Below are 12,153 nucleotides of genomic sequence, written 5' to 3'. Positions count from 1 at the left end.
AGACAAAGTAAAGTGAACCAATACCTGATAAAACACAGAATCCTGTGGAATACCAAGAGAATGTGGAACTAAAAAAATTTCAGAATGGTTCAAAAGAGAAAATAAAAGAGAAATAAAATCCATAAGTGTATAAATTATGAATGGCTATATGTCAGAAATGATAGTTCTCAATGCAAAAATAAAAGAATTCATTGGATTTGGGGAAAAAATTGAGTTTATACTGGAAAGTTTCTCCAAAGAAGCAAAAGAAAAATGGACATATTTGGAATACAAAAATACTCAAGTGGACAAAAAGCCTGGCAGAAGAAAAGCAAAAAGGAATAATGTTAAACACACACACATGCATGCATGCACATGCGCTCTCACGCGTGATCCCCATATAAGCTAAATCCATTGACCTTGAAGACAAAATGTACAGAGACAGTTTAAGGATCATAGGTCTCCCAGGAGAACAAGACAAACACAAAACCAAAACTACATCCACAATGGTCTCCAATTGCTGGATGCACAAAACCATTTTGTTTTCATTGTCTTCATACTGGTCATCTAGCTTTTCTAAAACCCTTAGTAAAAATCAGGAGATACTGATTTATGAAATATTATTATTCTCCTTGCCAACTTCCTTAAGCATCCATCTGGATAATCCTACTAGAGGCCCTCTCCTTAGCTCTTTGAGAAGGCTCCACATGTATGCCAATACCTCTGTCTATCCCATGGCTCCAACCACTCTTCCTCTAATTAAAGTACAAAATTAACCACCAAGTCATTGCAGTCCAATTCCAGAAAATAATACCAAATATTCTGGCTAGGCCTAACTCGAGTCACTCCAGTGATTCAGTCTCAGGACTGGAATGCATTGACACACACCTGGTCCATATAAAATACAATAGCAATGATAATAAATAGCCTATAATAAAGGATGATCAGGATCTGATTACTAATAAACAAATGATATTCCCCTTGGCCTTCACATTCACCGGGGCAGCAACTCTGGGTCAGAAAGATGTCCCACAGGGGACTGGGAACTCTGCCAAACTTCAGGAACAGCAGCTCCCTATAGGCTGGGCATTTAATACTGGTAGCCCTAAAGACCATTCAAATTCCCAAGGCAACCTCCTTGCCACCTTAAAGGAAAATTATCCCAGCCTACCAAAAAAATAATAAATATTGTTTCTTCTTCAGAAGGGATGTGGTTGTGGTATTATGACAGATTATGGGAAGGAAATAAGCAGGGTTTGTCAAGTTATTAAGAGATAATACACACTGGCTATAAAAGTTTGAATGAGGTGCTTAGAGGTCCAGGTGTAAACACCCACAAGAAGTTTTTTAAAAGGCTAAAAATCTCAACCAGTAGGGAGAGTAAGGGAAATTATGCAGTAATTTGTATCAAGTATGCTATGCTTGTATTTTTGCCATAAGTGAATGACTTTTAGCTATGTTTCAAGTGTAGGTTAATCTCCCTCTGGAGGAGGTTAATAGACTTGGAAAACGCTTATCCACTCCTCAATTTGTTGGGGACAACATAAAAGAATAAAGTAAGACTTCAATGCAGGGGAAAAGGGCATCTGGGGGGTAGCTAGGTGGCGCACCGGCCCTGGAGTCAAGAGGACCTGGGTTCAAATCTGGCCTCAGATACTTGACATTTACTAGCTGTGTGACCCTGGGCAAGTCACTTAACCCCCATGGTCCCACCAAAAATAAAAGGGGAGCATCTGAGGTTTGTTTGTTTGTTATTTGTCCTTCATTCTCAAAGAGGACCATGACATCAGGGTGATGTCATGACTTGGATTGAATTGAATTTAAGTGAGGGCTGTGCAAAGTCACCAACCTCACTCTCTCCTCCAGAGCCATTTGAGTCCAGTGGCTAGATATAGATCAGGATGACTGGAGATGACCCTGGATGTTTAAAGTAATTGGGGTTAAGTGACTTTTCCAGGGTCACATAGCTAGTAAGCATCTGAGGTAAGATTTGAACTCAGGTCCTCTCAACTTCAGGGCCAGTGCTCTATCCACCGAGCCACCTAGCTGCCCCTGGCATCTGAGGTAAAGAGGAGAATGAGCATTGTCAGGATGTTGGAAAGTAGAGGAAAAGGGGGAAGAAAAGGAGAGCTGTAAAATTTGAATCCAAAGGCAGATTTAAGGCTCTTCATGAAAAGGAGGTTGCTAAATGCTCTATGAGGCAAGAAGTTACTTTGCCCTCAAAGAATAATACAGCAAAGCCATGGAAGCCATCAGGAAAGAGATCATCTGGCATGGATCAATAGAAAAATGAAGGAGAATTGATGAATAGGGGTGATTGGTAATTCACTACTCAGAGGTACTGAGAGGTTTTTTTAATCTGATAACAACCGAGAGGTCTGCTGCCTTCCTAGGGCATATATCCAAGATGGAGACGCTCCTAAAACTTATGAAAAAGGATGACTACTCCCCACTTCTGATGTTCACTATGGGAACAAATTATTCTAATGGAAAGAAGTGATACCAATAATTATGAAGTCAGGAAAAAACCTGAAGATCATAGATGCACAAGTGAATCCCTCACTCTTGTCCACTGAAGGCAAGGAACAAAGAGAATAAAAGTGAATTTGGTAAACTGACTAAGAAGGTGTTGTCTGAGAATGGGATTCAGACTTTTGGATCACAGTTTAAAATATAGGAATGACAGATTACTGGCCAGAGATGGAGTATACCCAAAAATACCCATCAAGAATATATTTGTCAAGTGTCCCACAAATTTAATCAAAAGAGCTTTAAACAAAAAAAGACAAACGAGTAATAGGAGAGGGAGCATGACTAGCATAGAGATAGAGACAGAGATAGAAATAGAGATAGAGATATCATAGAGAGCAGCTAAAATGAAGAAAAAAGAATAGCAGTAGAGATACCCAGAAATTCATAGGAGAAAGTAGCAAAACTCATGATGTCCACATACCAAAATTTAGCAACAAGTCAAAGAACTGCTGGTGGAAAATTTGACCTCATATAGTTCAGAGACTTCATGGGTTGAAACTTATGAATGGATTATGGCTATGGATGAGTATATCTTATTTGAAATCAAATAGGTTAGCTAAAAAAGAAACAAAGAAAAAGGAGTGGGGAAGCACTATTTATCAAAGTAAGAAGATTTACCTGTACACTAACTTAAGACAAATTCAAACAAAAGTGTATATCCTAAAGGAAGAAAAAAGATGAAATGTGCAGAAGACAGAAGCAAAGCTGGCTAACAGAGGATAATTTTGAAGACTGTGGCATCATCCTGTAGAAATAGTGGGAGAAGTGCCAAAATTCACAATGAAATGCAGCTAGAGGGGGAGCCTGGTACAACCCTTTTGGTTGGGTTTTTTTTTTAGCTATATTGGGAGAAAAAGGAAAATTAAGCAAGGGGTAGGAGTTTTGCTTGGGGTGGGTGGAATAATGATAACTGACAACAAAGAGAAAGTAGAGTACTCAGATCTTATTTTGTTTCTTTTTTCCCTGTCAAGGACAATGACCTTAGTACCAGAAATGACAGGACAAAAATGACTCACAGGGAGTTGAAAAACAACATAAGTAAGGAGATCATAAAAGAACATCAAGTTGATGAATTCAAGTCATTTGTCCTAGAAGAACTGCATGCTCAAATCACCAAAAAAAAAAAAAAAAGGCAGATGTGATTTACTAAGCCATGGTAAACAGGGGAATTACCACAAGATTGGAGAAGGGCAAATGTCCCAATTTTTTTCCAAAAAGAAGAGAACAGTCTGCAAACCATAGGCCAATGAGCTTAACTTCATTTCCCAGGAAAGTTATAGAACAGATCACTACAGAGATGAGTGGTGAACATCTAGAAAGGGAAGCAGCAATTACAAAGAACTACCCTGGCTTCTTCAAGGACAGGAAATGCCAGACTAACTGCATTTCCTTTTTTGACAGGATTACTAAACCAGTAAAAGAGAAGAATGTTGTGAATAGAGTTTGCCTAGATTTTAGCAAAGTTTTTCATAAAGTCTCTCTTACTATTCTTGTGGAAAAGAAGAAATAATATAGATTATATGATAATACAAACCCATATCTGATTGCTTGCCACCTCAGGGAGAGGGGAGGGGAGAGAGGAAAGGAAGGATAAAAAATGAAACCCAAAACTATAAATAAAAATGTTTATTACTAAAAATTTTTTTAATATTTTTTTTTAAAAAAGGATAATAATACAATTAAATGGAGTCAGAACTGGTTAGCTAGAAAGGCTCTAAAGAGAAAATGGTTCAGTATCAATAGGGTAGGTCACCAGTGGAAGATTCCCAGGGATTCATGTTTGGCCTTGGGCTATTTGAAATTTTTGTCAATGACTTGAACACAGACAGAGGTGGCATGCTCCTCACATCTGCAGGTGATGCAAAGCAGGGAGGGAGAGCTAACACTGTTAAGATCTAGTACTCCAAAAAGAAACTTGACAAGCAAGACCATTCTTTTTTCTTTTTCTTTTCTTTTCTTTCTTTATTTCTTTCTTTTTTTTCTTTTCTTTTTTTTCTTTTTTTTTTGGGCAAGGCAATGAGGGTTAAGTGACTTGCCCGGGGTCACACAGCTACTAAGTGTTAAGTGTCTGAGGCCAGATTTGAACTTAGGTCCTCCTGAATCTAGGGCCGGTGCTTTATCCACTGTGTCACCTAGCTGCCCCCTGGCATCTATCTCAATAAAATGGAATCCAAGAGGAATAAATGTTAAGTTTTATAAGTGGGAATAAAAATAAGTTTCGCAAGTATAAGATGGAGGAAAAATAGATAGGCAACAATTGTTCTAGAAAAGAGCTGTGTGTTTTAGTGAGCTGCAAGCTCAATATAAGTCAGCACTGTGGCATAGCAGTCCAGAAAGCTAAAGGGACCTTGGGCTGCATTAAGAGACACAACTGGGGCAGCTAGGTGGCACAGTGGATAAAGCACCAGCTTTAGATTCAGGAGGACCTGAGTTCAAATCCAGCCTCAGACACTTGACACTTACTAGCTGTGTGACCCTGGGCAAATCACTTAACCCTCATTGCAGGAAGGAAGGAAGGAAGGAAGGAAGGAAGGAAGGAAGGAAGGAAGGAAGGAAGGAAGGAAGGAAGGAAGGAAGGAAGGAAGGAAGGAAGGAAGGAAGGAAGGAAGGAAGGAAGGAAGAAATTTGGGTAGGGGAATTTATGTTTATGAGTTTCATGCTGTAACCAAATTTTAGGTCACAGAAGAAGGAAAAAATCCAAGGCATGGGGGGACAGCCAGAGAGAGGATGTCCGGAGCTGAGTTAGATTTAGAGATGATGGAGACACTCTACCTCTTGGCTTCAGGCATTCTCTCTCTGGCTGTGCCCCCCGCCCCGCCCCGGCCCATTCCTCCAGTGTTTTCCTTCTATTTCTCTCCCTAGCTTTATTTAAGTTCTCATTTTCCCAGGAAGCCTTCCCCAACCCCTCTTAATTCTAGTACTTTTCTTCTGTTAATTATTTCCTATTTATCCTACATAGAGTTTGTTTGTATGTATCTTTGCTTGTTGGCTTCACTGTTAGAGTGAAAGCTCCTTGAAGACAGGCATTATATTTTGCCTCTTTTTTCACTTAGCACAATGCCTGGCATGTGGTAGGCACTTAATAAATGTTCGACTATTAGACTGTAAGCTCCTTGAGGGCAGGAACTATCTTTTATCTTTTTATGTATCCTCAGTGCTTTGCACACTGCCTGGTATATGGTTGGCACTTAATAAATATTTATTGAACAATCAGTCAAATATTTATTAAGAACCAAAAGGTAGAGTGTCTCCATCATCTCTAACTCTAGGATCCCTATGAATTCAACCTGTCAGACTACGGTATTAGAGAACAACAGTGACCACACAGGGATGTCGCCACATTGTACTCAGATGACCTCATCTCAGGATAGGCAGGGGAGAAATCAGGGGAAGTAAAAACAAACTCTTTTCTCTTATCCCTCCAGTAATTGCCCCCCCACCAGAAGTCTATACCTGTATTTCCTGGATGCTCTCTTCTTCTTTGGCATCCACTTTCTTCTCAATCCCTTCACCTCGTAACAAGGCTTCCAGTGTGGTACTTTCTGATGTGAACCCATCTTTCTTTAGGGGCAGGTCCACTTCTGAAAAGCAAGAAAAACCAGAAAAAGATGTTGGATTTTGGTAGTACCTGAGGGATAGTTAAGCAAAGTGAAAAGGAGCAGAGGTCCCTAAGGAAGACAGGAGAAGATCTCTAGGGTAGTAGTAATTTCCTCCAAGAAGAGTCTGGTGGTAATTTTGTTATTCATTCTTTTCAGTCATGTCCAACTTTTTATAACCCCATTTGGGGTTTTCTTAGCAAAGATACTAAAGAAGTTTATCATTTCCTTCTGCAGCTCATTTTACAGATGAGGAAACTGAGGTAAACAGAGTTAAGTTATTTTCCTAGGGTTACACAGCCATTAATTGCCTGAAGTTGGATTTGAACTCAGGTAGTCCTGACTTTAGGACCAGTGTTCTATCCTCTATCAGGGTGCCACCTAGCTGTCCTGCTATGTCAACCTATGTGCTAGATGAAAATAGGCAAAGTAGTACACTAAAATAGATATAACAATTTTTAAATATTTTGATTTGAAAGTTCATGGAGGTATATAATTTGTTAATATAATTTTTTCCTAGTAGTATTCATCTCATAGAATCAAGTTAAATGTGACAATTTGTACTTCCTAGTTATCACCCTGGAAGACAGCATCCAAAGGCATTATTGTAGCTGATCTGCAAAACCCCTGGGTCTCCAACATTACTGGTAAACAGTAAGCACTTGAGGTCAGAAAGAAAAGGCAACTGATCCCCCTCTGATTTCTGCCCACAGAGGGAAGAGGAGGGAAGGCACTAGAATTAAGAGGAGCTGGAGAAGTCTTCTTGTAAAAGATGGGATTTTAGTTAGGACTTAAAGGAAGCCAGGGAGGTCAGTAGAGAGAGAGAGCTCCTGACAAAAGTAAATACCAAGGCTAAGGGGAAAAAATGTTATCAGAGTTAAGAAGGGAAAAATGGGTCTGAGATCTTGCAGGATGTAAGTCCTGGTTAAAGACTCATAAGATGTAAGTCTTTTTATGTGTCTCTCTTTTTTATGTCCTCATGTGAATGAAAGGATTAACTAATGCTTTAAGCCTACACATTTTCAATTTAACACAAATCCACTGCACCAGGTGGCATGGTGGAGTAGATGGAGCACTAGACTAGGAAGCAAAAATCCTGTATTCTAATCTGGGCTCATTACCTTCACTGAGCCTCAGTTGCCCCATCTGTCAATTTGTGGGGTATAAAGGAAGAGTCAAGATAGATATATAGATTTATGTGTGTGTACATATGTATGTGTATATGTATATATGTGCATATATGAACACACACATACACACATAGACTTATCCCTTCCACACTGTGGGGCTTAGGGGTGCAGCGTCCCTGCAATCTAAAAAATCAGCACAAAATTTATTTGGCCCTCCTTTTGTACCAGAGAAGATGTCTGATTTTTTTTGTTTAGCTTTTGCTTTTAGGGGGTATTTACAGTACCTTAACGTAAAATTTTGGTTGATACTATTTAATACTATGCATATTTTATGCATTTCTGAGTTTCTAACTTTTTCTATGTTGTCTGCTAGCCATCATAGATCATCTATGGATTCTGCAAAACTCCCCAAAAATTCCCATTTAATTTCTTATGCTGACCTGCAATATACTGAAACCGCAATGGGGAAAGTCATGATGTGGAAGGGATAATTCTGTGTGTATGCATATGTATACACTTGTATATACATACATATGTATGTGTGTATATGTGTGCATATGTATTGTTTATATTAAACATTTTCTATATTTTAAATATATCTTTAATCATACATTATATAGTATTGTAATATATGTAAATATATTTTATATAAAACATTTTTACATAAAATGTTTATATATACATATATAACACAACAAACTTATAGTTCGTAAAATTGTTGGATGTCAAGACCAAGTAAGCACACATCAAAGTATCCAATCTAGACGAAAGTGGCTAGCACAGCTTCCTGAGGTAAAGAGCTTCTATTCCAATACAACTAATGTCTTATCCTGCCCCTGACCCAGATGTGGCTAGTTACCATGTTGCCTAGGGAGACGACAATTGATCAACAAGTATACTAAGCATCTTCTGGGCCAGGCAGTATACTAAGGATACAAGTTCAAAGAATAAAACAATCTCTACTCATAAAGAGTTAAAATGGGGGAGACAGGTATTTATAAATGTGAGTGTCTATATGTGTGTATGTGTACACAGAATAAATATAAAGTGAAAAGGAAGGAAACAAACATATATTAAGCACCTGCTATGTGCTAGGCATTTTACAAATATTATCTTATTTGAGGCTCACAAGAGCCCTGGGAAGTAGATGTTATTATTATCCCCATCTGACAGTTGAGGAAACTGAGGCAAACATGGGTTAAGTGACTTGCCCAGGGTCACACAGCTCATATCAGAGACCAAATTTTAACTCAGATCTTCCTTACTCCTTACTCATAGATACTTCCTTACTCCTTACTCATACATAAAAAAATAGTTCAACACAAGGTAGTTTAGCAAGGGAAAAGCTAGTAATTGGGATATCAGAAAAGGTTTCACATAGAAAACGGTGCTTGAGCTGCATCTTAATGGAAGAGAAGCACCTTTGAGGAGGAAGTAAGGAAGAAGTGAATTCCAGACAAAGGGAATGGTCAATGCAAAGGCACAAAGACAGAAGATGGACTGTCCTGTATGCAAAATAGAGAGGCAGGTTTGGCAGGATCACAAAGTACAGGAGGGAGGGAGTGATATCTTATGAGACTGGAGAGATAGGTTGGGGCCAGATTTTATAGGGCTTTAAAAGCTAAGCAGAGGAGTTTTTAGTTTATCCTAGAGGCAATGGGAAGCTGCTAGAGTTGGTTGAATAGGAGAGTCATGTGGTCCTATCTGTGCTTAGGGAAAATTACTTTGGCAGCAATGTGTAAGATGAACTAGAGTGGGGAGAGACTTGAGCAGAGAGATCAATTAGGAGGCTATTGCAATAATCTAGGAGACTGATGATGAGGGCCTGAATTAACACAGTAGTAGCCGTGTGAGTAAAAAAAAAGCAGTGGGGCCAGGAGGGTGTCACATGCATGAGAAGTTGTACGGTAGAAATGCCAAGGTGATCGGTGATCCGAGACTGAAGGTCAGGTGAAAAACTAAAACTAAATATATAAATCTGGGAATCACTGACATAGCTAGAAGAGTCTTAAACCTATGGGACTTGATGAGATAAATCTCTCCTGATCTCATTTTTCAACCCACTCTTGGGTCCTCTTCACTTCAAAAAAAAAAAAAATTGTAGCCATTTTGGTTCCTCCCCATTTTCAGAGCTGAGACAGAGGTATAGTCAACTGAGCCCTACTTCTAGGCCATCACCAGTCATCTTGACTTTTGTCTTACCACTGGACTTTGATGACTCTGGAGGAGAGAGTAAACCTGACAACTTTGAGCAGCTCTGCCTCACTTAAACCCAATTCACGAACAAGTCAAGACATCATCACCCTCATAATGTCATTGGTCCCCTTCAAGAATGAAGGAAAAACAAGAAGAAGAAGAAAGAAGAAGATCAGGTCCATGGTTCAAAACAATGAGCTATGTATCTTGCCTACCCAATCCCTCACCCCTGTGGCATGTGTTCACTCCCAAGTCAGTGTTGACCCAAAATTCCTTATAAATGTATAATATCACCAAATAGTACCTCCACACAGTGGCCAGCAACTGAAAAGGAAAGAGGGTTGGCTGACAAAGTCCCTTGCAGCTTTGCCATTTCTCTGATTCTGTGATATTTGGAGACTCCCTTGGAAGCTTAGCTGTTTTTTTTAAGTTGTTCCTGAAAGTATGCAGGGTAAACATACACATGTGTGCATGCGCACATGTTATTTCAAGATCACTGTATTAATACATGTTTATTTAAAATAATTCTCTCTGTGTGTCTCTGTCTGTTTCTATATGTGTGTATACACACACACACACACACACACACACACACACACACACACACACACACACACATATATATATATATATATATATATATATATATATATATATATATATATATATATAAATGAATGAGAGGCAGTGTGTCATAATGGTTCCAAAGTGATCTGAGAGCCAGGAAGACCTGAATCCAAATCTCTCCTCTAATGAATACTGGCTACATGATGCTGAGCAAATCACTTAGCCTTTCAGGGCTCTAGTCAACTAAGACCATAAGTTATAAAGAAGGTGCCAACATGCATTGGTAGAGAGAGTTTCCTCACCTGGGAGTAGCCTTTCCCGTAATGAAATCACATGTCTAGTCCTTATGTATATTATATGTAAATACAGATAGATTTGTTGTTATTCAGTCATTTCAGTCACGTTCAACATTTTGTGACCCCATTTGGGGTTTTCTTGGCAAAGATACTGGAGTGTTTTGCCATTTCCTTCTCCAGTTCATTTGACAGATGAGGAAACTGAGGTAAACAGGGTTTAGTGACTTGCCAAGGGTCATACAGCTGGTAAGAGTCTGAGGCCAGATTTGAAGTCAAGAAGATGAGTCTTCCTGTCTCTAGACCCAGCATTCTATCCACTGTGTCACCTAGCTATTCATGGATAGATAGATGATAGATAGAATAGAAAGAAATATGTAGTACATATAAATAGATATAAATATATACACATATAAATACATATTTAAGCTATATGTGTATATACATATACATATATATTTTGTATGTGCCTACATATACAGATGTACATACAGTTTACACATACATCTATATATGCATATATATCACCATTTGTTTATTAATATAAGGATCATTTCCCCTTCCAGAGCAAAAATAGTGACCACTGTGACCCAAGTGAGGAGTCTCACTAGGCACTGGTATGCGGCCCTGCTTCCATTTCTAACTGAGAACAGAGATGTTTGTTGGGTGCCTTCCAGTACAATCCACCACACCAGAGATAGCAACTATGTAAAACAAAGCAATCAGTCTCCAAATTTAAGAAATGATCAACTGTCTTCTACAAACATGAGTCAGACCACTCAAAGTGTAGTCTCTTTAAAACAAATTTTAAAATACCTCATCTATTAAATGCAGAAGCTTCCAGTCAAGAGTCTATATGTGTATGTATATGTATATATACACATATACACATGTATGTGCACACATGTATACATATATGAGATTTGTTTTGGTTATATATTTATACACATATATGTATACATACCTGCATATAGGAGAGATGATTGGCAACACATAACATATAGACATATATACACACACATATATAAGCATACATGTGTATGTACAGATAGGAGATTGGTGATTTATGATATATTTACACATATACATATACATACAGGAGAAGGGTGGTTGGCAATGTATAACATTTATGTATGCATGCATGTATAGGCATACATGCATGCATTTACATACACCCAGAGGAGATCGACTGGTGGTATATATGGATGTATCAGCCATACCCACAGGCCATATAGTGCAGCCTGTAACCACAAGCATCGTATAAGCAACCTAAGCATGCCATCTAATTCACGGAAAGAAGAGCTACCACGGGGTGGCTGGAACCACTAAGCTTATTAACAGGATGTGGCAAGATCAGTCTCAAAGTGCAACATGGGAGCTCCTTGAGTAATTAAATCCCACGTCACTTAAAAATGCAAACACCACAGATGTCACACGCATGTAGAGCCCTAGTTCTTCTGCTTCCATCCTTTCTTTTCCACAGCTCAGGGTGCAGGCCTGGGAACCCAAAAAGTCATATAAGGATTATAATAAAATATGCCATATAAGAAACAGATTAAGACAGCTCTTCTTTGGGGAAATATACAGTGAGAAGAGCTGTCTGTTAGCTGTCGAGTTTCCAAGAGATACCATCTTTCGGGATGCTGTGCTCTGCCAACAGACAGACTGCCCCAAGGGAAATTGTGGTGAAACACCCAGACAAGGCGCATCCATCCGTCCATCCATCATGTGCTCCCTCTGTGACTCAGGGGCACGGAGATAGAGTTATAGTGTAAAGGAGGAGGGGGTGGAGAGGGAATGCTATAAACAATAGAAGAAAATTCTATTGCTTAAATGATTGGTTTGTGTACGTGTGTGTGT

The 12,153-nt window shown here is 38.9% G+C and overlaps 1 protein-coding gene across 3 annotated transcripts in view; it reads right to left on the bottom strand.

Moving 5' to 3' along the window:
* Positions 1 to 12,153, bottom strand: part of DPF3 (double PHD fingers 3) — a 413,835-nt gene that overhangs the window by 165,516 nt on the left and 236,166 nt on the right. For all 3 annotated transcript variants that reach the window (XM_043989941.1, XM_043989942.1, XM_043989943.1), the window contains one exon: positions 5,965 to 6,092. In XM_043989941.1, coding sequence (XP_043845876.1) covers positions 5,965 to 6,092 — 128 coding nt within the window. The remainder of the gene's footprint in view (positions 1 to 5,964; positions 6,093 to 12,153) is intronic.

Source organism: Dromiciops gliroides, chromosome 2 (assembly GCF_019393635.1).
Source record: "Dromiciops gliroides isolate mDroGli1 chromosome 2, mDroGli1.pri, whole genome shotgun sequence".
In the NCBI taxonomy this organism is placed as follows: Eukaryota; Metazoa; Chordata; class Mammalia; order Microbiotheria; family Microbiotheriidae; genus Dromiciops; species Dromiciops gliroides.
Note: the sequence above shows the minus strand (reverse complement) of the source record. Positions and strands in the feature narration are given on the sequence as shown.